At 41.8% G+C, this 20,543-nt stretch overlaps 1 protein-coding gene across 1 annotated transcript in view; it reads left to right on the forward strand.

Annotated features, from left to right (window-relative positions):
* Window positions 1-20,543, forward strand: part of RASGEF1B (RasGEF domain family member 1B) — a 621,423-nt gene that overhangs the window by 233,781 nt on the left and 367,099 nt on the right. The window contains 1 exon segment of the mRNA XM_070458246.1: window positions 3,905-3,958. Coding sequence (XP_070314347.1) covers window positions 3,905-3,958 — 54 coding nt within the window.

A 20,543-nucleotide genomic window follows, 5' to 3' on the forward strand; every position in this document is an offset into this window, starting at 1 on the left:
ATTTTTACTTCCATTTAGGACAGAAATTTGTTGTTAAGTTGCTCAGTCACATCCAAGTCTTTTGCAACCCCATGGACTGTAGCTCACCAGGCTCCTCTGTCCATGGGATTTTCCAGGCAAAAATACTGCAGTGGCCTGCCATTTCCTTCTCCAGGGGATCTTTCCAACCCAGGGCTCGAACCCTCGTCTCCCGCATGGCAGGCAGGTTCTTTACCACTGAGCCACCAGGGAAGCCCTAGGATAGAAAATGAGACTTGAAATCAGGAATAGGAAGAGAAATTCCCATGATTAGACTTTCCCATTTCCTGGAAAAAATTTAGTTGCACTGATCAAGGAATTATGATCATTTCTACAAACTAGCTCAGTGAGAGTTTATACCTTTTGTTCTCAACTGGGGATAATTTTGCCTGCCTCCCGACCCTTGGCAATGCCTGGGCACATTTTTGGTTGTTATGGCTGATCCAGGGAGGAGGGTGTGCTGCTGGCCTCTGAGGGGTGGAGGCCAGGGATGCTGGCAGCCATTCTGCAGTGCTCTATACAGCACACACATCCCACAACAATGGATTATCCAGTCCAGCGTTCATAGCCCCAACACTGAAAAACTGATTCAACCAAACCATGTGGATGAGACAATGGATATATGCTAAACAGAGAGAAAAATGTTATTTTACTACAATTCAGGAGGCTTTTGTGTCTCTCCTTTGGCTTCACTTTGTAGCTCTATGACACATGAGTGAATCTGCGTCCAAAATAATGTTTTGGGATGAGACTGCAGTCTTTTTTTTTTTTTTTTTTTTGCATTTTTTTTTCATCTGGTGCATATTTAGTGGATACCTTTTCTGTGCCAGGCACTGGGCTAGGTGGTGGGGCTACAGTGATGACCGAGTCTTGTTGGGTCTTTCCCTGGAGCAGAAATCTGAGCGTGAACATCAAGATCTCCCTCGTGGTACAGTGTTCAGTGTACAGGTGTGTAAAGATGAGGAAAGGTCATGAGGAAGGCCTTTGATGGGAAGATTGGAGAGGATGCTTCATTGTTATACATGCCAGCTGTCTGCTACTTTGGCTCTTCTTTCTCTCCTTTCTGGTCCAATCTTGATTTTCGCTTTTTCTCATTTTTTTTTTTCTGCTGCCAAAATCTTTCCTCCTTTCCATTTTCCCCTTTCAATTCAAACTTTTGAATAACATGTATCCCTTCCTTTCCAAACAAAATTAAAACACACGTAAAAACTACCAGCAATCCACATGTAAAGATCATGCCCACCTAAACCTTGAACTTAATTTGTCTTCATTAAAGATCCTTTTTTGTATGTTTATCTATGTCTGTGTTTTCTGTCCTTTAATACTGCATATTATTTGGGGACAGAATACATTCTGTCTCAGATTCTTAACTTTTTCTAATTCTTATCCCAAAACATATCAAAACCCTAAGTAAGTTGATAAATATTTTTATGTTATATGGAGAAAGAGTGAGAGAAAGTTTATACACATTAGATTTTTGAGCCATACCAAAGTCTTTGTATACATTTCTTCCAGTTTTTTATTTCTATTCAACCAAAATAAAACTATCAGTGTGCATATATATACATATATACACACATATACATACCCGTACACAAGATACACATACATACATCTATGCACACGTATACATAATGCATATGTATGCATATTGTTGTTCATTCGCTAAGTCATGTCTGACTCTTTGCGATCCCATGGACTGCAGCACGCCAGGCTTCCCTGCCCTTCTCCATCTCCTGGCGTTTGCTCAAACTCATGTCTATTGAGTCCTGATGTCACCCAACCATCTTACACTCTGTCATCCCCTACTCCTCCTGCCCTCATCTTTCCCAGTGTCAGGGTCTTCTCCAATGATTTGGCTCTTTGCATCAGATGGTCAAAGTATTGGAGCTTCAACTTCAGCATCAGTCTTTCCATTGAATATTCAGGGTTGATTTCCTTTAGGATTGACTGGTTTAATCTCCTTACAATCCAAGGGTCTCTGAAGAGTCTTTCAGTACCACAGTTTGAAAGCATCAATTCTTTGGTGTTCAGCATTCTTTATGGTCCAACTCTCACATCTCTACGTGACTACTGGAAAAATCATAGCTTCGACTATTTGGATCTTTGTCAGCAAAGTGATATCTCTGCTGTTTAATACACTGTCTAGGTTTGTCATAGCTTTTCTTCCAAGGAGCAAGCATCTTTTAATTTCATGGCTGCAGTCACTGTGCAGTGATTTTGGAGCCTAAGAAAATAAAATTTGCCACTGTTTCCACTTTTTCCCCATCTATTAGTCATGAAGTGATAGGACCTGATGCCATGATCTTCATTTTTTGAATGTTGAGTTTTAAGCCAGCCTTTTCACTCTCATATATGCGCACACATACATAATACATATTTATGCATATATTACATATGTATACAATAATATTTATTGCAATAAAATAACAAAAGAATGAAGTCCTGGAAACCATCAAATCTCTGTCAGTAAAGGAAAGCATAAATAAAGTATGACAAATCCATATTATGCATGTTATGCAGCCATCAAGAAGAATGTGTGACTCTACGTGAAGTGACTGGAAAGATGTTGATAATGTAGTCTTAGTAGGACGGTATAATCTCAAGAAAGAAAGAAACTTCTCTGTGTGATATGTAATATAATGTGTATAACTAATATGTAATACATACTTATTTGCATAAAAATAAAGTGTGGAAAGATGAACAGAGATTTTTACTATTGGTTACCTCCGAAGGGTAGGTTAGAAAGGGGATTGACTTATTAAGAATATATATTACCGTGCCATGCTCAGTTGCGTTAGATTCTTTTGTGACCCTGTGGGCTGTAGCCTGCCAGGCTCCTCTGACCATGGGATTTTCAAGGCAAGAATACTGGAGTGGGTTGCCATTTCCTACTCCAGGGGATCTTCCCCACCAAGGGATGGAACCCGCATCACTTGTATCTCCTACATTGCAGGTGGATTCTTTACCTGCTGAGCCATTTTAGTTTTGTAATTAATTAAAAAGTGGAAAATTTTGCTGAAAAAATTATTACCATTATGTCCATAGAACTCTTCATAGGATAGTCCAGAAGGAACAAACTTGCATGTAAATCCCAACTGGCCTTGAATACCAAAGTGCCTTTATAGTGGCTCACGAGGCCAAGAAAATATCCACACAGCTATATAAAAGTCAATTATGCAAAGAACAAGTGAGCTAAAGAGAGGGGATGAGACAGCAAGTCCGATACCACTGTTCAGGCTCACACTGCTTACGGGTGGAGAGAAGCTCCACTCCATCATTCAGCTTCTTCCAGGTGTCATTTGAAAGATACTGGCATTTGACGATTTGCATGTCTCTTCAAAAGAGAGAGAGTCCCTTGCATGGTTGAGAAGGTGGGTACTAGAGTCAGACTGATTGGCTTTCATTCCTGATCTACTGCTAAGGTACGACAATTAATCTAATGGCGCTATAGTCCTTTATTTGTGAAATGAAATAAATAAGACTCTTCATCCTTACTAGATCATCGTTGGCCCACATTGAATGTTCTGACTTGGAGGGGGTGGAAAGTGGGATTGGTGAAAGACAGGCACTTTTTATAATCCAGAGAAATCAGGAAATTCCTTGGTGGTCCAGGGGCTGAGACTCCGAGCTCCCAATGCAGGGGGCCCAGGTTTAATTCCTGGTTAGGGAACTAGATCCTGCATGCTGCAACTAAGGGTTCATGTGCTGCAACTAAGATTCAGGGCAGCCAAAATAAATAAATAAATAAATATTTTTAAAAATCCAGAGACATCAGTGGGGTCATGGGAGATGGTCCCCACCTTGCATGGGAGATGCACAGGCCAGAGTCAACATCATTACACTTTTCCAGTTCTAATGGGTCTTCCACCTTCTTGTGTTACAGACCACCATCTTCAGCACACTGGCCAATGAGAAGTCCTTATCTGACTGCAAAAAGGTAAGTCAGCCTGTAGGAATTCCAGCCTGCAGTCAGAGTAACAAATGACTTTAGAATTGATGACATTCAGTTGAAAAGCTATGGCATCAATGAAAATGCTCTGCTAATATTGTGTGGTCGTCTTTCCTCAGAGATGGAAATTTGAATGGTTCTCTTTAAGGATGTGGAGGACGCTGTTATCATTTGACAGTGGTTTCTTATACAGAAGCTCTGGTTCCATCTATTTCTATCTTGCTATTATCTGATATTTTATTCTGTAAGATGAGCGTCAAGGGAGTTCAGGGCAAGCTGCATGGCAGGCATCTCTATCTTTGTTTGCAAATTTAAATGTAATAAACCTAAACCCAATACAAAATAAAAATGATTTTGTATTTGGAAAGCTGAACTTCTAGCATAAAAATCTGGTTTGGATTCACCACAGTCGAGTTTGAGAAGCTGTCAGGCTTTGCAAAAGGATTAGCCTCGCTGGCATCTGAAGGAAGCCGTCTTGTAATGGATCATGTCTGAGGACTGCCTGCTGGAGCAGCAGCGTGTCTAATTCCTGACCTCTGCAGTGCAGGGGGCACTTTTATCCGCCTCTTTAATCTCAGGTTTAACTAGATCTTCTCCTTCTTGAGGGGAAAGAAGTGATTTCACAGTCTGAAAACTCAAATAAATTCTTTGACACTATCTATTGATATGGCAACCAGGTGCATGAAGAGTTGACCTATGCCTTGTGTATTAGTTATTTGGCATTTCTGGGGATTTGATGCCATGACATTCTTTGCTGGGCTGTTTCCGTTTCTAAATTTACTTGATATGGAAATAGGTAGCGGGGGTCCTTATCTTTAAAGGTGGCATAGGAGCCCACTGTTCTGAGTGCTATCCATTTCATTACCTTGATCATTTTTTTTATTATTGTGTATTAAGTCGCCATCTTAATTGGGTTCTGTAGTGTTTGTCGGGTTTTGGGCTCCCTGAAAGTGAGGCCCATGTGGAATTCTTAAAATTATAGAGCTTAGAGAACAAAACAAGAGGAAAGGGGACAGGGGCACAACCTTTAAAAGAATGATATTGCCCAAGGACACAACCTAAATTGCTTAGAACCAAATAGGTCCAAGATTGCAGATAAGCTGACTTCCACCAGAAATCCCCACCCCTTCCCCAAACTAGCTGGAATACTCCTCCCACCTTTTTGCCTCTGAAATTACCCACCCCTGTAAAAACTTCACAACCACATACTCCCCGACCTCTCACCATCAAGAGATGACCCAAACTCTGTCTGTGGAGTGTGTTTCTCTCTAAATAAATCCACTTCTTACCTCTATTACTGTGTCTGTCACTGAATTCTTTCTGTGGTGAGACATCAAGAACCTGAGCTTCGTTAAGTTCTGATAGCATCTGTGATCTCACTTAAAAGACTGTGGGTTCAAATCCTAACTGGGTTTAGGCTGGGCTCGAGTCCCAGCATGTGGATTCAAGTCCCAATCTGCATTACACGGTTTCAAAAGGACTTCAGGGGTTCTCTAGTCTCCTGCTTTTTCCAGATTGGACTGCCATAAATGTCATGTATAGATAATGATAATGAGGCTGGTGGGCCTCTAGCCTCCACTTGAATGTTCTACTGATGGTGTACTTAATGACTCTGTCACTAGAGACAAAGTATTAGAGACTTAGTTCTTCATTTTACTGAGCCAGTATCTGCCTCCCTTTGACTTCTGTCTAGTGATTAAGTATGAAGCCAGCTAATATGCTATCTTCTGAATCTTCTCCCCACCCCATTGCAAGGCTATTTATCTTCCTTATTTATTTCTAATAGGATGTTGATAATGATTGATTTCCAAAAGCTTGGCTGCTGGGAGCTTACTGTCCGGTTTAAAAACCTGGCTCTGCTACTTGTTACTTATGTGACTTTGGGTTGGTGACATAACCTATTTGTGCCTCATCTTTGCCATCTGTAGAATGGGCATAATAGTTGCACACTTCATATGGTGGATGAATTAGCATACACAGAGTGTTCTGAACAGTGCTCAACACACAGAAGCACTGTATTAGTTATTATTATTATGGCTTCTAGACCAGGTTATCCTTTTCTTTGGGTGGGAGGAGCTAGTGTTTTTGTAACCAGTGTCAAGAATTGTGCTTTCCACTCGTCATTCAACAAGCTCTGTTTACAAACTTAGTGTGTGGCAGGCACAATAGAAGATGTGATCTGTGATGAAACAATAAGCTGTAGGCATTCTTGAGTGCAGCAGTAACATTCTACTAACAGTCTTAAGATGGCACAAGTTTCTGTTTATAAGCCATGTCCTTCTGTTGATCACATGGTGCTTAATGTCCTTGCATGGGCCCTTAAAACATTTTTACATGAACTGGCTTTAAAACACAAATCTGTTTTATATTTATGTCAGTGATTCTTTTAGTACAGATGCAGGCCATTATGTTTATTTTTATTGAATTAAAAAATTTTGGTCAGTCAAGATAATTTATAAACCCAGGCCTGTTATCCAACTTATTACTACCTCTCCCAGTTCTGTGTCATATACAAATGAGAGTAGCGTAGTTGGTCTCTGTGACTTCACTTTCCTTCATCCATTTATCCATGTTCACAAGTATTCACTGAGCATCTACTATGGAATGTGAACTGGAATATCCTGTGAACAAGTGACATCTGATCTTACCCTCACAGAACTAGTAGGTTGTCATTAAACAAGTAAAATTGTCATCGATGATGTGTTGTGTTGGCCAAATTGTGATAGATGATCTGATTTTTTTTTTTTTAAGTTAGGAGGTTCTGAGATCATATACCATGAGAACCTAAGCTAATCTAGGGGCCAGGGAAAACTTTCCTGAAGAAGTGACTTTCCCACACAGTAAATGAATGGGATTTGGTTGTGTGAAGACAAGGTGGAGACAGAAAAAGAGCAAGTGTGAAAGTCTGTAAGTGAGAGGTAGAGAACTGTCAAATGTTCAGAATGTCTAGAAATTATAACTGGAAATAGAAGATGGGGAACAGTGAAATAAAAGGCAGCCTGATCAGGAATGGCCTTGTAAAACTATAGTAAGTGTTTAGATATATTGTAAGGGTAACAAGCAATTTTTAAAGGACTTTGAGCTAGGGAGGGTAGGTGTGTATGACATGATGTGATTTTTATTTTAAGATCTCTTGGTTACTAAATAACAGAAGCAGCTAGATTTTAGATATGAAGTCTAAGAGGGAGGCTATAATTTAGGCAACAGATGGTCATAGCCAGAACCAGAATAATGGCATTGGGAATCAAGAGGTTTATAAAGTTAACAGCATATAATAATAGTTTGGATACATGGGAGAAGAAGTTGCTAAAGATGATCCCCTGATTTCAGACAAGAGCAATGGGCAGATTTGCAGTGCTGTTTTCTGAGACAGAGACAGGGATAGGGAGGAAGTTGGTGTAGTTCAGATGAGTATTGCTTGGTCTGTGTTAAATGAGTTCAAAATGATATGTGTTAGATTTGTGAGATCGCCTGGTAAGGATGACCAGCAGGCATCTGGCATGTGTAGCGTTACAATTCAGGAAAGCTTTCTGGGCTGGAGATATGAATATGGGAGTAATATGCATGTAGAGAATGATTGAGAGAGTGGGAATGGGTGAGGTCACCCAGGGAGGGTGTGGAGAGTGAGAAGGAGGAGGGTTTACAAAACTCTAGAGGGGTATTGATATATAAAGTCAGGGAGAAGACTGTGCACTTGCCCTCTCTAAGACACCAGCTGACTGTACAGACATACTGAGGCGGGGAAGAGGCTCCACTCTGCTCCCCAGTTCTGTGGCCAGTTGGTTTTTGACAAGAGTAGCAGGTCCATCAGTGGAGAAGAAAATCATCTTCAACAAATGGTGCTGAGACAGCTGATGTGCATATGCGGAAGAATGAAGTTGGACCCCAAACTCACACCATAGAGCAAAATGAACTCCGAATGGAGCAGTGACCTAAATATACAAACTTGGAGGAGAGGAGGATAGAGGAGAACCTGTTTAAGAAGTAAGAAGTTTTGCTCTGCTGTGATGGAGATGTTCAGGTAGTAGGTAGAGGTAATGGTCGCACAACATCGTGAATGTTCTAAATGCCACTGAATTGTCCGCTTTACAATGGCTATGTGATGTGAATTTTACCTTAATAAATTATTTAAAAGACATCTAAGAGATCTCAGTTTTTATACCAAAGAGCCCCTAAACTCTGCATCACTTGAGCAGTCTGAAGACCTGGAACAGACTGCTCGAATACCCCTGCCTTCTCATCGGCTTGGAAAACTCACTCTTCCATGGAGAGATCTCTTTCTTTGTCCCTTTCCTTTTCAAGATTTTTGAAAGACTCTTCATGGTTTCTCCAAGAAAGATGAGTGGTTTTATCTCCTGAGCTCATAACATTTGGTACTAACTTCAAGTATAACCTAACAACAACCATACAACTTGTCAAATATTGACCATGTTCACAGCCCTGTGCCAAGTACTTTACGTGGATTTTCTCTTTCGATTTTTATAACAGTGCTCGAAGGTAGGTAATAAAACCATCAACTGGTAAAGAATCTGCCGGAGGAGCACTCCAGTAGTAGATGTTGTAGTCAGGATGTGAGTTCAGCTATCTGACCCTAGAGTCATCACTTTCAGTGTTTTTTACCTTCTCTGCCACTGTATTATAAATACTTATTTATCTTAGGTCCAGCTTCCCCCTAAACTGTCAGTTCTTGGAAGGGAGGAACCATGATTCTGTTAGCAGGAGTAAAAAAAAAAAATACCCCACAGGTAGTATGAACTCAATCAATGAATTATTGAATGAATTTGGATGAGATCCATGAGAGAATTTGCTGCAAACATGATAACGAAGGACAGGGAAACCTAAGGTCCTGCATGCAGTCCACAGGGTCACACAGAATCGGACATGACTTAGCAACTGAATGATAAATGGTTGTCTGTTAGCATAATATTATTATGGCACCATTTTGTTCTAAAAAGTATTTTAATTTCCTTTTCACAGGAGTTGAGAAAAGAATATTTTATATTCACTATAAAGGTAATTTCTGCATTAAAATGAGGTGTTAATGGATGGCTAGTGGGGACATGTTAAGGTTGGGCAAAGACAGCAAATATTCTAAAGCTTACTTCTTAAACACCATCTGATAGAGTTGTAAGAACTCTATTCTTATTTTCAGCCAAAGACTAGTTCATGCTGTAATTTGGAAAACTTAAACACCTCTAGGTAATATGCATAAATTCATTCGTTATTCATGAATATTTATTATCTCCTATTGCAAAGCAGTTGTTATTCCTAACATGTTATAGGAGAAAAACAAACATGTCAAGACATGAGATGACTTGCTCTAGGGCACATATTAAACTCAAGATAAACTCTTAGAGGATAGGCCTGATTCAGATCTTCTGATTTCCTCTCTCTAAAACCCTTCGAATAAAACTAGCACATGACACAGCCATGCCACTACTGGGTATATACCCTCTGTATGTGCGTGTGTGTGTGTGTGTGCTCAGTCGCTCATTCGTATCTGTCTCTTTGCAACCCCATGGCCATGCTCCTCTGTCCATGGAGTTTTCCAGGCCAGCATACTGGAGGAGATTGCTATTTCATACTGCAGGGGATCTTCCTGACCCAGGGATCGAACCTCTGTCTCCTGCATCTCCTGCATTGACAGGCAGATTCTTTACCACTGCCCCACCTGGGAAACCCTGAGAAAACCATAATTCAAATTAACATAGGTACTCCAATATTCACTGCAGCCCTATTTATAGTCTTAAGGATAGGGAAGCAACCTAGATATCCATCAACAGATGAATGGATAAATGAATGTGGTATATATATACAATGGAATATTACCCAGCTATAAAAAGGAACAAATTTGAGTCAGTTGAAATGAGCTGGATGAACCTATTATGCAGAGAAAGAGAAAAACAAATATCATATGTTAACACGTGTATATGGAATCTAGAAAAATGGTACTGATGAATGTGTTGGCATTGATTTGTATTCATTGCAAGAATACACAGATGTAGAGGATGGTCTTGTAGACACAGCAGAGGAAGGAAAGGGTGGGACAAATCAAGAGAGGGCATTGCACATACACAATACCAAATGTGAAATAGATCGCGAATGGGAAGTTGCCATATAACACAGGGAACTCAGCCCAGCACTCTTTGATGACCTAGAGGGGTGGGATGGCTGGGGGGTGGGTGGGAGGGAGGCTCAAGAGGAAGGAGCTATATACTTATGGCTGATGCCCCTTGTTCTTCAGCAGAAACCAACACAACATTGGAAAGCAGTTATCCTCCAGTTAAATTTTTTAAAAATTACAAAAAGATAAAACCTCTCCACGCCACACTATTTATCCAGTGTTGACACATGAAGGGTGTGTATTCAGTGGACAGGCAGCAGAGAATGATCCTCAAGTGAGCTTCATGACGTCTCCTGCCACCTGTTTTGTGTTCATTGGTATTTGTATTTTTGTGTCTTGATGCTTTCCCATCTCTCAGTGCAAGATATGGACCCGCATGTGTCAGGACTTTCCGAGAAGCACTATTGAACTTCCAGCGTTTTAATTGGAAGCAGCGCATAAGACAGATGCCTTCACCCCTTCGCCAAGGCTCCTCACCCTGACCCCCACCCCTGGGACACAGGTCAGAGATAGGCAAGGGGGGACCGAGAGGTGAGGGTGATGGATGGGGTGAAGGTCAGGCATAAGATGAATCTGAGGGATGGGTCAAAGGTTAGAGATTTCTGTTTCACAAATTACTTAAAAATGAAAAACAGTGGTTTTCCAGTTTGACATCAAAACGCCCTACCTTATCCTGCTGTGTATCCCACCTACACATAGTAACCTAGACTCCCAACTGTGTAAGAGTAGTCGGGTAAATAGGTTTTTCAGGTTGGAGCATTTATTTTAAAAATTCAGCTGTCACTTGATGGTATATTGTACCTTGTGTGTGTGTTGAGGGGGTGGGTGGGCTCAATTTCTCTCTCTCGCTCTGCCCTCTCTCCTTGGACTTCTGATATCAACCTATATACATGAAAACCTTTAAAAAATTCATTTAGGAAATGAATCCTTATCATATTAAAACGTATTGGCTTGGGGACTATGTGGGAACCTAAAGGAAATCTGTTTGTTGATGGTGGTAATTTGTGGGGATATTTGTGGCTGTACTGACTCTGCTTCCCTTCCATCCAACCATTGACTTTGACTTGTCCCTCCACCGTGACCAATGATATATGAATATGCAGAGCACATGCTTATGTCATCACTTAGCCCACTGGATGAATTTTTTACTTTTAATAGACATAGAAGATGCTTCACTCACACAGGCAAGGTAATTTTCCTTCAGGAAGCGGTGATTAAAATAGACAATGTAACAGGCTTTTGGAAGTTTTCATCCGTGTTGATGAATGGGTCTCTGTGTAAACACAGCCCAAGATAGTAATATCGGTTGTTAAGATATTTACTTAGAGTTGGTTCCTCAGCCTTTGAGACTGTATTATATCTGGCTTCCTCTTTTAAAGACCAAGACTTGGTGTCTAGACGGCGTTCGCTGACCTCCACAAAGCAGGCTGGGCAGATTCCCATGACTCCTGGCCTCTTGGCAGAATTTCCAGGCTGGCAGGTCACCGTGGCTTCTTCCCATGGCCTGAGAAAGGGCACGGAGACAAAATCAACCTTGTCAGCATCGAGGAAAATTTTCAGTTCCCCCCTGAGAAAGGCAGAATTCCATGTTCTGGAGCAGTTACAGTGAAGGGTATCATTTCGAGTAAATTTAAATGCTGTTTTCTTTCTAAATAGGTTTTTTGGGAAGCTATGAAGGTTCCTTGTTGGCAGAGTGCTGTTTTTGCTGACTTGCTATAGGGCTGTCTGCTGGATAAAGAATGACAGTGACGTATTTGCAAAGTTCTATTCCTTTTTTCATATGTGCCAATACAGATCACTAACTTATAGGAAGGAAAGTTGTATCGCTTTGAACAGAGGGGCAGTATTGCAGCCAGCGCCCCCCTCCCTGTCGCTCCACGTCTCACCCGTTTAGCCAAGAATGGGCTCTTGGTGCTCATTTGCAGTATTTGGGATAAGGATGCGTGGTTCTGGACTGTGGGCACTCTGCTTTCAGCAATTATTGCCCAGTTTTTGGTTTTTATTCTTGCATTTTTCCCCATGCCCACTCTCCTGAGAGGCAGTATGATGCAGGGTTAAGAGCACAGACTCTGGAGACCAATGTCTGTGACTTGAATCCCAGCTCCACCATCCAGGAGCTCTGCAACTTTGCCCAAGTCACCCAGCCTCTCTGTGCCTCACTTATGTCATGTATGAAATGAGACAAATGATGGTATCAACCTCCAAAATTGTTGTGAGGGTTGAACAGGTGGATCCACATAAAATTCTTCGAACAGCCTCTCAGTAAGAGATGTTCATTATTATTCCACCCCTGTGCTTACAGAGAATAATTTGAACTTTGGTGCTCTGTGTCCGCTATATCTTTTTGCTCTAAAATACCAAAAATATCAAGGAAAGTACTCAAAAAACTTGGGCTAATGTCAACATTTGGAAAGAACATAAATAGTAATTGCACTAGAGAAATACCCTCATGTGGGTCTCTAATTCTTATTTAATTCTTAATAACTAGAGTGCACTCAAGTTCAATGTTGTTGGGGGTTTCAGTTCTGTAGAAGAAGGCATTTCTTAATAAATGAAACATAAAATCTTTCTAATTGTACAATGAATATACTTTTTTTATCTCTTCTAGTACTGGACACAATTTTGACCCCATAGAAGACATTTAATACTGCTTGTTAATTCATAAGTTTGGCTTGGTATTATTCTTCCAAGAGCCTCCAGGAGAAGGCTTGAAGTGGAAAAGAATCTACTTTTTGTAGATGGGCTTATGGCTTGTTTCTTATCAAAAGGAGGCATTTCGATGGATGGAGGCTTTGGGTTGGTGACTATGAAAAAGTGCTGTGGAAACGTTGGACTTCCTTGCTTTCAGTGTAGCAGCCATGCACATAATTTAAGAGAGTGGATATCGGTGATTCCTTCCTAATGATTTTATAGCCTTGGCCTAGAAATTTTTCATTCTTTTCCATATGATTGCAACATTTTCAAATATACCATATATTTTCACATATACCCAAGGTCAAACCAAGTAGTCCTAATTTACAGGATTGAAACCGGCTGTGGAAAATAGTCTTAGGACCAGAAGAAATTCTTTTCCTATTTTTGTGTATGTCCTACCTTAAGCAAAAAAACCAAGGAATACATTATAATCATTATTTGGACGAGGTATAATTTGCAGCAAATAAAATGTAGGGATAAGTTGACTGTTTAATGATATAATTGTTTTTTAAATTCGGCCACAGAATCTCATCAGTGCCATTAAGATATGCCTTTTGGGGAGTGAGCATTTTCATGAATGCGGCCTTACTGCTCTGGTGATGCCAGGGCACCCCCTAATTCTCTCCCAGCAGCTGCAGTAATTGTCATCATCATTTCAGAATCAACAGCACATTCAGGTCCATAGTTTGTCTACGTATAGTCATTGTCTTAAACAGGAACACTGCTAATAGGAAGGAAGGTAGTTAAGGGCAAGTGTCACGAAAGTTTGCTTTGATCCCTTCTGAGCTATAATTATCGCTCTGCATCTGCATTTGAACAATTTTCAAGAGCACCACCTTGGAAGTCTGTGGTTCATGCCTAACTGCTCATGTAATATACATTGTAGGATATATTTGAAACAGTGACAATTAGTAGCAACCCTTTCCCCCCACCACACATACCTACACCTGAAAAAATCTATTTTGAGCCACCAAAAAAATAAGTGGATTTTTGTCATAGTAGTTCTGGACTGCCAAAATTATTTAATGGGGGTGGCAGAAATAAAGGGATGCTGACTAATTTTGCAAATTATACTTGCAAAAGGGCATTTAAGAATTGTTTTATTATGTATGTGGGTGTGTATATAAATAATCCAGAGATATAAAATGATAATATTATGGAGGAATCACCAATATTTACTCTCTTCAGTTATCTCTATGGCTGCTACACCGAAAGCAAGGAAGTCCAACGTTTCCGTAACACTTTTTCATAGTCACCAATCCAAATACATCATCCATTGAAGTGCCTCCTTTAATGAAGAGAAAAGTTGTACGCCCATCTACATTGGGCTAAATCCATATATATATATATATATATATATTTGTGTATGTGGGGGGGGTGGTTAAAGATCACAAGAAACTACTCCATTCAGCTCTACAATCACTAACTTGATCTCCTAGTTTCTTTATCAAGTACTAAAGATATTATTCCCTGATGGCTCAAATGGTAAAGCATCTGCCTGCAATGTAGGAGACCCAGGTTCGATCCCTGCATTGGGAAGATCCTCTGGAAAAGAGAATGGCAATCTACGCCAGTATTCTTGCCCGGAAAATCCCATGGACAGAGGAGCCTGGCAGGCTATGTATGCTCCTTGGGGTCGCATAGAGTCGAACAGGACTGAAGCGACTTAGCACAAAGATATTATGGTGAACTTCTGGCTGTAAATTCTGTTTCCTTTGTGATTCTAGGTGGTTTCCTTTGAGGCTGTAATGTTGCTGAGTCTCAAGGGCACCATGGCAGCTTTCTCTCTTTTTTCTTCTGTTTTTGGATTTTCCAGACTGTTATATAATCAGGATTTGGCATAGTTAAATAGACTTGTGTGCCTGCACACACATAAACACATTTAATTTTACATAATATGCTCTGAAAGATGAGCTTTCCTAGAGAGATTTATCTTGTTTTCTAAGTCCACAGCACAGTGTGCTAGATGTGAAAAGAAGGCAGAAAAAAAAAAAAAATTAAAAGATGACTCCATAAGAAGAATGGCTCAGAATTCGTGTAAATTGGATCTCTCTACTGGCTTACAACTCTTTTTAGAAAAGTGGAGTTGTCAGAATACTTAATTTGCCTCAATTAAGAATGATCACTCTCGCTATTGTTGCTCAAAATGGGACCAAGTCACTCTGCAATCAAGCTAATTGCAACCTCTGATTTTAGCAGCTTAGCTCTGCGCTTCGCCTTTGTTTTCATAAAGGATCTGTACAGGCCAAATAATCCATCCCCTCCCACTCCCCTCACGCGGATTGTTTCTCTTCATTATTTTAATTCCATACTTTGAGGATTGCTATAATCTTCTGAAGCCGTTGCTCAAGCCAACTGCTAAATAAGACAGCTGATGTGAGGATGAGGACAGGGCACTCGGATAAGGAACCAGCGTGGTGGCTGCATTGTGAGGTCCAGAGCCAGCCCTGAGATGCTGCTCCAAGAATTTTATGTGGATCCACCTATTCAATCCTTTCATCCGTTCTCTAAATTGATACCATTATTTGTCTCATGTTAGACATGACACAAATGAGGCACAGAGAGGTTGAGTGACTTGGGCAGAGTTGCAGAGCTCTTGGGTGCAAGGCCTGGACTCCAGTCACAGAAGTTGGTCTCCAGAGTCTGTGTACCAATACCGCCTCTCAGCAGAGTGGGAATGAGAGAATGCAAGAATAAAACCCAAAAGCCCGGCAATAATTGCTGAAAGGAGAGTGCCTGGAATCCAGGACCAAGCATTGCCCATGAGCGCTAAGAGGGCCTTCTTTCCTGGACAGTGAGAGGAAGGGGCGCGGAGGAGGGGGTGGGGGAGGGTGGACTCTGCTCCTTCCCTGCGTCAACAGTCATTCAGCTTATCAGTGTATCAGCACCTTCTCAGTGACCACCGGATTCAAAATTGCAACCTGTTTCTGCCCCAGGAATCTCCAAGCTGCCTATGTTTTCACTTCACATTTTGAGATACTATGTAACTCATTTTTTTCCTGTATTGTTTATTTCACGTCTCCTGACAGAATCAGTTCCAGGATGACAGGGATATTTAGATCTGCTTTATTCATGCATGTAAACTGAGATTTGAACATAATAGCTCCTCAAAATTACCTGTTAAATGAACTACTAGGACCACGACCACCACCACCGTCCTTAGTCATAGCAAGGGATGGCCATAGAGTTTTAGAGCTGGAAGTGATCAGAGGTTATCTCTAGACCAGCTCTGCCTTTTGTCAAAGCAGAGACTCCTGAGTCATGTCCTGGTCTTCTCAAAGACTTGTCTGCCCCCTGAAATGAGCGGGCTGATTCTCCAATGTAAAGTGGCTAGCACTTTAAATATTGTTCTGGGCGATCTCATACTCTGCCCTGCTCTGGGGTTGAGCCTAAATTTAATGATCTTTAAAACCACAGACCATGAAGGCTTGCAGAACGACCTAGATATGTTGGAAAAAAGAAAAAAAGAACAGTACTGCTGGTGTGGAATTGCAAGATAAGCAGAGAACCCAGTAAATGACTCGATGGGAGTTTTCCCCAAGAGAATGATAAAGAAAAGAGTGTACTGTTTTTTTGGCAACGGAAACTGGCACTTAACATGATTATTGCAACTCTGGGCACTTGGCTTTTCCCACTGGGGAGATCAAATGTGATAAAAGCAGAGCTGCTTTTCCAAAGCTAAACCTTCGTGTGCTTCCGTCTCCAACTGAGGTGTCAAAATGGCCGATATCCCTGGCTAGAAGAGTGGTTTAATTAATTAGACCTTGAGCTGGCAGTTTGCCACAAAAACACCTGACCATGGTTGCCCGTGAAAGGAAGTGCAGAGGGCCACTGCCAGGGACTTTCAGAGCATCTGCCTGTCTCCATGGGAAAGACAAGTGTCGTGTTCTCCTGATGGAGGACCTGTTTCCCCTTGATGTTCTTCGGAGAAAATTTCCTGGCAAAGCCTTACCTCTCAAATAGCTCCAGAGGTGGGGGAGGGGGGGATAAAAAAGATGAGAAGGAAATTACTGCTTCTGCTTGTGTTAAGAGAGCCACAAAAGTCAGCATCCGCCGCAAGCAGAAGGTGTCCAAGGAAAGGTGATCCTTCTGGCCGAATCAGAGCTTGTCATCTTGCATCAACTCTGGAAATCCCAAGGTTCTCTAAGTAGGATGACGTTTTGAGGCTCTTTAGTGTCAGTGAGGTGACCTGGCATGTTGAGGTGCATCCCCCCCGGTGATCTAAGGGGCTTGGGGACTCGGTTGTCAGAAGCAGTATTGCTAGGTGTCTCCGTGGAAGTGCCCTGAAGGCTTGTAGATGCTTTCCTGCCCTGGTTGCGCTTCTGAGCGGCACCTGCTGCGCGTGTTGTTGCAGGAGATGCCCTTTGGAAGAAGGGTTTCTGTTTACTCAGAGGAGATGGAGATGGGCTGGAGCACAGGGCTCTGCTCACCTTGCCTTGAGGAAAGGTGCCGAGGGCGGAGTCTTGTAACTGTAATGAGGATCGCTGACTGCAGCTTCACTGCTGACCTGTGCAGGGCATCTGGCTCCCTTCCTCTCCTTTGACTCCTGGGCCACTCCATTTATTTTTATAAGCAATTTTTCCTTTTTAAAATCAATTTTCATTTTGTGTTATTAATATTTATGTTTATTTATTTTATTTGGCTGCTCCGGGTCTTGATGCAGCCCATGGCATCTTTGATCTTTGTTGAGCTGGCACACGGGATCTTTAGTTGGGGCATGTGAACTCTTAGTAGTGGCCTGTGGGATCTAGTTCCCTGACCAGGGATCGAACCCGGGCCCCCCTGCTTTGGGAGGTGGGAGCCTTAGCTACCGGAACACCAGGGAATCCCTCCTGGGCCACTCTTAATCATGGCGGGGGAAACGCTTCCTGTGACCGTTTCTTCAGTGCTCCTCTCAGCTCTCTAAAGTAGTTCTAAAAATCTTTTAAGCTTCTAAAACACATGATAATGTACTTTCAGACATCAAATGGAGTTGTTACGGATTTACTGGTCACATATGCTATGTAATATGTAGAATATTTATGGCATTGTGTGACGTATTGTCCAGTTTCTATGTAACTACTAATGACTCTGGAGTAAACTGACTAATAAAATGCTGCCTTAGCGCCCATTCACTCTGTGATGCTCATTGTTACCAAGACCCCTCTGTGCCTGTATTTCTCCTTCCCTGCCTTCCCCTTCCCCACCCTCCACTCCTCCTTCTTCATTTTTGGAGAAACCACTTGTACTTCAATAATTTAGAAAATTCTATCTTATTTATACTGAGCAAGAGTCAGTTAACAAACTTCCAAACCGCTCAAGAGCAGCTCACAAAGCATTGCATGCAACCTATCACTGTGATGCCAGACTGAAGTCCAGAGACAACATGTGCTTTGTTTTCCAATTTGAGAAAAGAAAAACCCATAAATGCAAAATTAAAATATTGTATTACTGAGTACCTGAGTTAGCAAATATTTTGGCCCAGAGGAGAAAATAAAACTTGGCAATATGTGGATTTTGTATCTGCTCTTGTTACAGTCGCTTCTTAAAAATCAACATTTTAGGCCACATTAGTATTACTAATGATTTAGATTTGGGAGTGACCCTCAAAAATTATAGTTATTAAAGCTTTAATAGTAAATGTCAACCCTTAGACAGGCTGAAAAGATCAAGGTAGGAATCAAGGTGAAAGGAGAAATTGGGGAATACCACTATTTAGGGGTCAAACAGAAAAGTAGACAGAAAGGGAGAGGAAGCCATCTCAAGCCTGTAGACAGGACCAGAGAGTTTGAAGGCACAGAGAAAAAAAGGAAATCAACTGATGCAGGAATGTTGTAGAGATGGAGAGGTAAGGGTATTGGTCATGGAAGCCAGAGGGTCAGTATAGAAATTAACCTTGACTAGAAGGAGAAACAGCTCACCAGCAAAGAGAACATCTCAATATAAATGGATTTGGGTGTGGGACCTCCTCATTCTTTGTTGTCAGTTGTTCAGTCATATCTGACTCTTTGCAACCCCGTGGACTGCAGCACGCCAGGCTTCCCTGCCCTTCACTGTCTCCTGGAGTTCCCCCAAGTTTATGTCCATCGAGTCAGTGATGCCATCCAACCATCTCATCCTCTCTTGCCCCCTTCTCCTCCTGCCCTCAGTCTTTCCCAGCATCAGGGTCTTTCCCATTGAATCAGCTTTTCACATCAGGTGGTCAGTGTATTGGCACTTCAGCATCAGTCCTTCCAATGAATGTTCAGAGTTGATTTCTTTCAGGATCGACTGGTTTTATCTTCTTGGTGCCTAAGGGACTCTCAAGAGTCTTCTCCAGCACCATAATTCAAAAGCATCAATTCTCTGATGCTCAGCCTTCTCTATGATCCAACTCACATCTGTACCTGACTTCTGGAAAGACCATAGCTTTGACTATATGAATCTTTATAGACAAACTGATGTCTTTGCTTTTTAATACACTGTCTAGGTTTGTCAATAGCTTCCTTCCAAGAAGCAGTCCAGTTGTCTTTAATTTCATGGCTGCAGTCACCATCCACTTTAAGGTGGATTCATTCTTAAGGTGGTAATAATGATAGTATCTGGCTCGGGAAATTACTGGCTCAGTGGGTAAAGAATCTGCCTGCCAATGCAAGCGACACAAGAAACACAGGTTCCATCCTTGTATCAAGAAGACTTCTGGAGAAGGAAATGGCAACCCACTTCAGTATTCTTGCCTGGGAAATCCCGTGGGCAGAGGAACCTGGTGGGCTGCAGTCCATGGGGTCTCAAGAGTCAGACACAACTGAGCATGCGTGCACTCAAGATGACATCAAACCCAAAGTTCAGGATCTCGTGAGAGGCTCTATCTCATTTCTGCATCTCCTTCTCTTGATCTGGAGGCAGATCTACCCACCCCCGTTCGGGGCAAATTATCTACTCCCTTCCCCACCACACAATAGGCAGTGGTGGAACAGAATCGGGATACCCACATGCATGCCTCTCATCAGGAAGGGGAAATCCAGATGCACACATAGGAGCTGCTGATGGTACAACACTGACATCCCTGCAGCCTCTGACTCTTGGGTGAGCCTCACTTCTGTTTCTAGGAGATAATTTCCCAGGCCTCTGGCTCTCCCTCTGAGAGGGTTTTCTTTTACTAGCGTCCTCCTTGGACACAAGTGAAAATGGCATTAGCGAATGTGCCCTACTTGAAGGAGCCTTTCTCAGCCTTCTCCCTGCTGGTTGAGTTGTTTTTAGTCCCAGGCCCTGTAACTCACTAGGAAACTGGTAGGCTTCTTCTTATCTGATTCCCAGTCAGTTCTATGTGCTCATCGGCACACTCTTAATTATTTATTTTAATTTATATCCTCTACCTTTTTTCTTTTTATTGATGTATCACTTAATATACATCTGCAGTGCAGGAGACCCAGGTTCGATCCCTGGGTCAGAAAGATCCTCTGGAGTAGGAAATGGCAACCCACTCCAGTATTCTTGCCTGGGAAATTCATGGACAGAGAAGCCTGGTGGCCTACAGTCCATGGGGTCACAGAGTTGGACACGACTGAGTGATTTTCACTTTCATCACTTACATATGAAAAATGCACATATTGTAAATAAACCAGCACAATCATTTTGGGTATGCCCATGTGTGCACTATCCATATTGAGCAATAGCATTTTCTAGCAACTTCTTGAACATCCCTCTTCTGGATTCTGGGAAGAATTTGGGTCCTTAGGCCTCAAACCAGTACTGTTCATTCTTGGAGTTTCACAGCCTTTCTTGAACACAGCACCT

This window comes from Odocoileus virginianus, chromosome 29, assembly GCF_023699985.2.
Source record: "Odocoileus virginianus isolate 20LAN1187 ecotype Illinois chromosome 29, Ovbor_1.2, whole genome shotgun sequence".
NCBI classification, from domain to species: domain Eukaryota; kingdom Metazoa; phylum Chordata; class Mammalia; order Artiodactyla; family Cervidae; genus Odocoileus; species Odocoileus virginianus.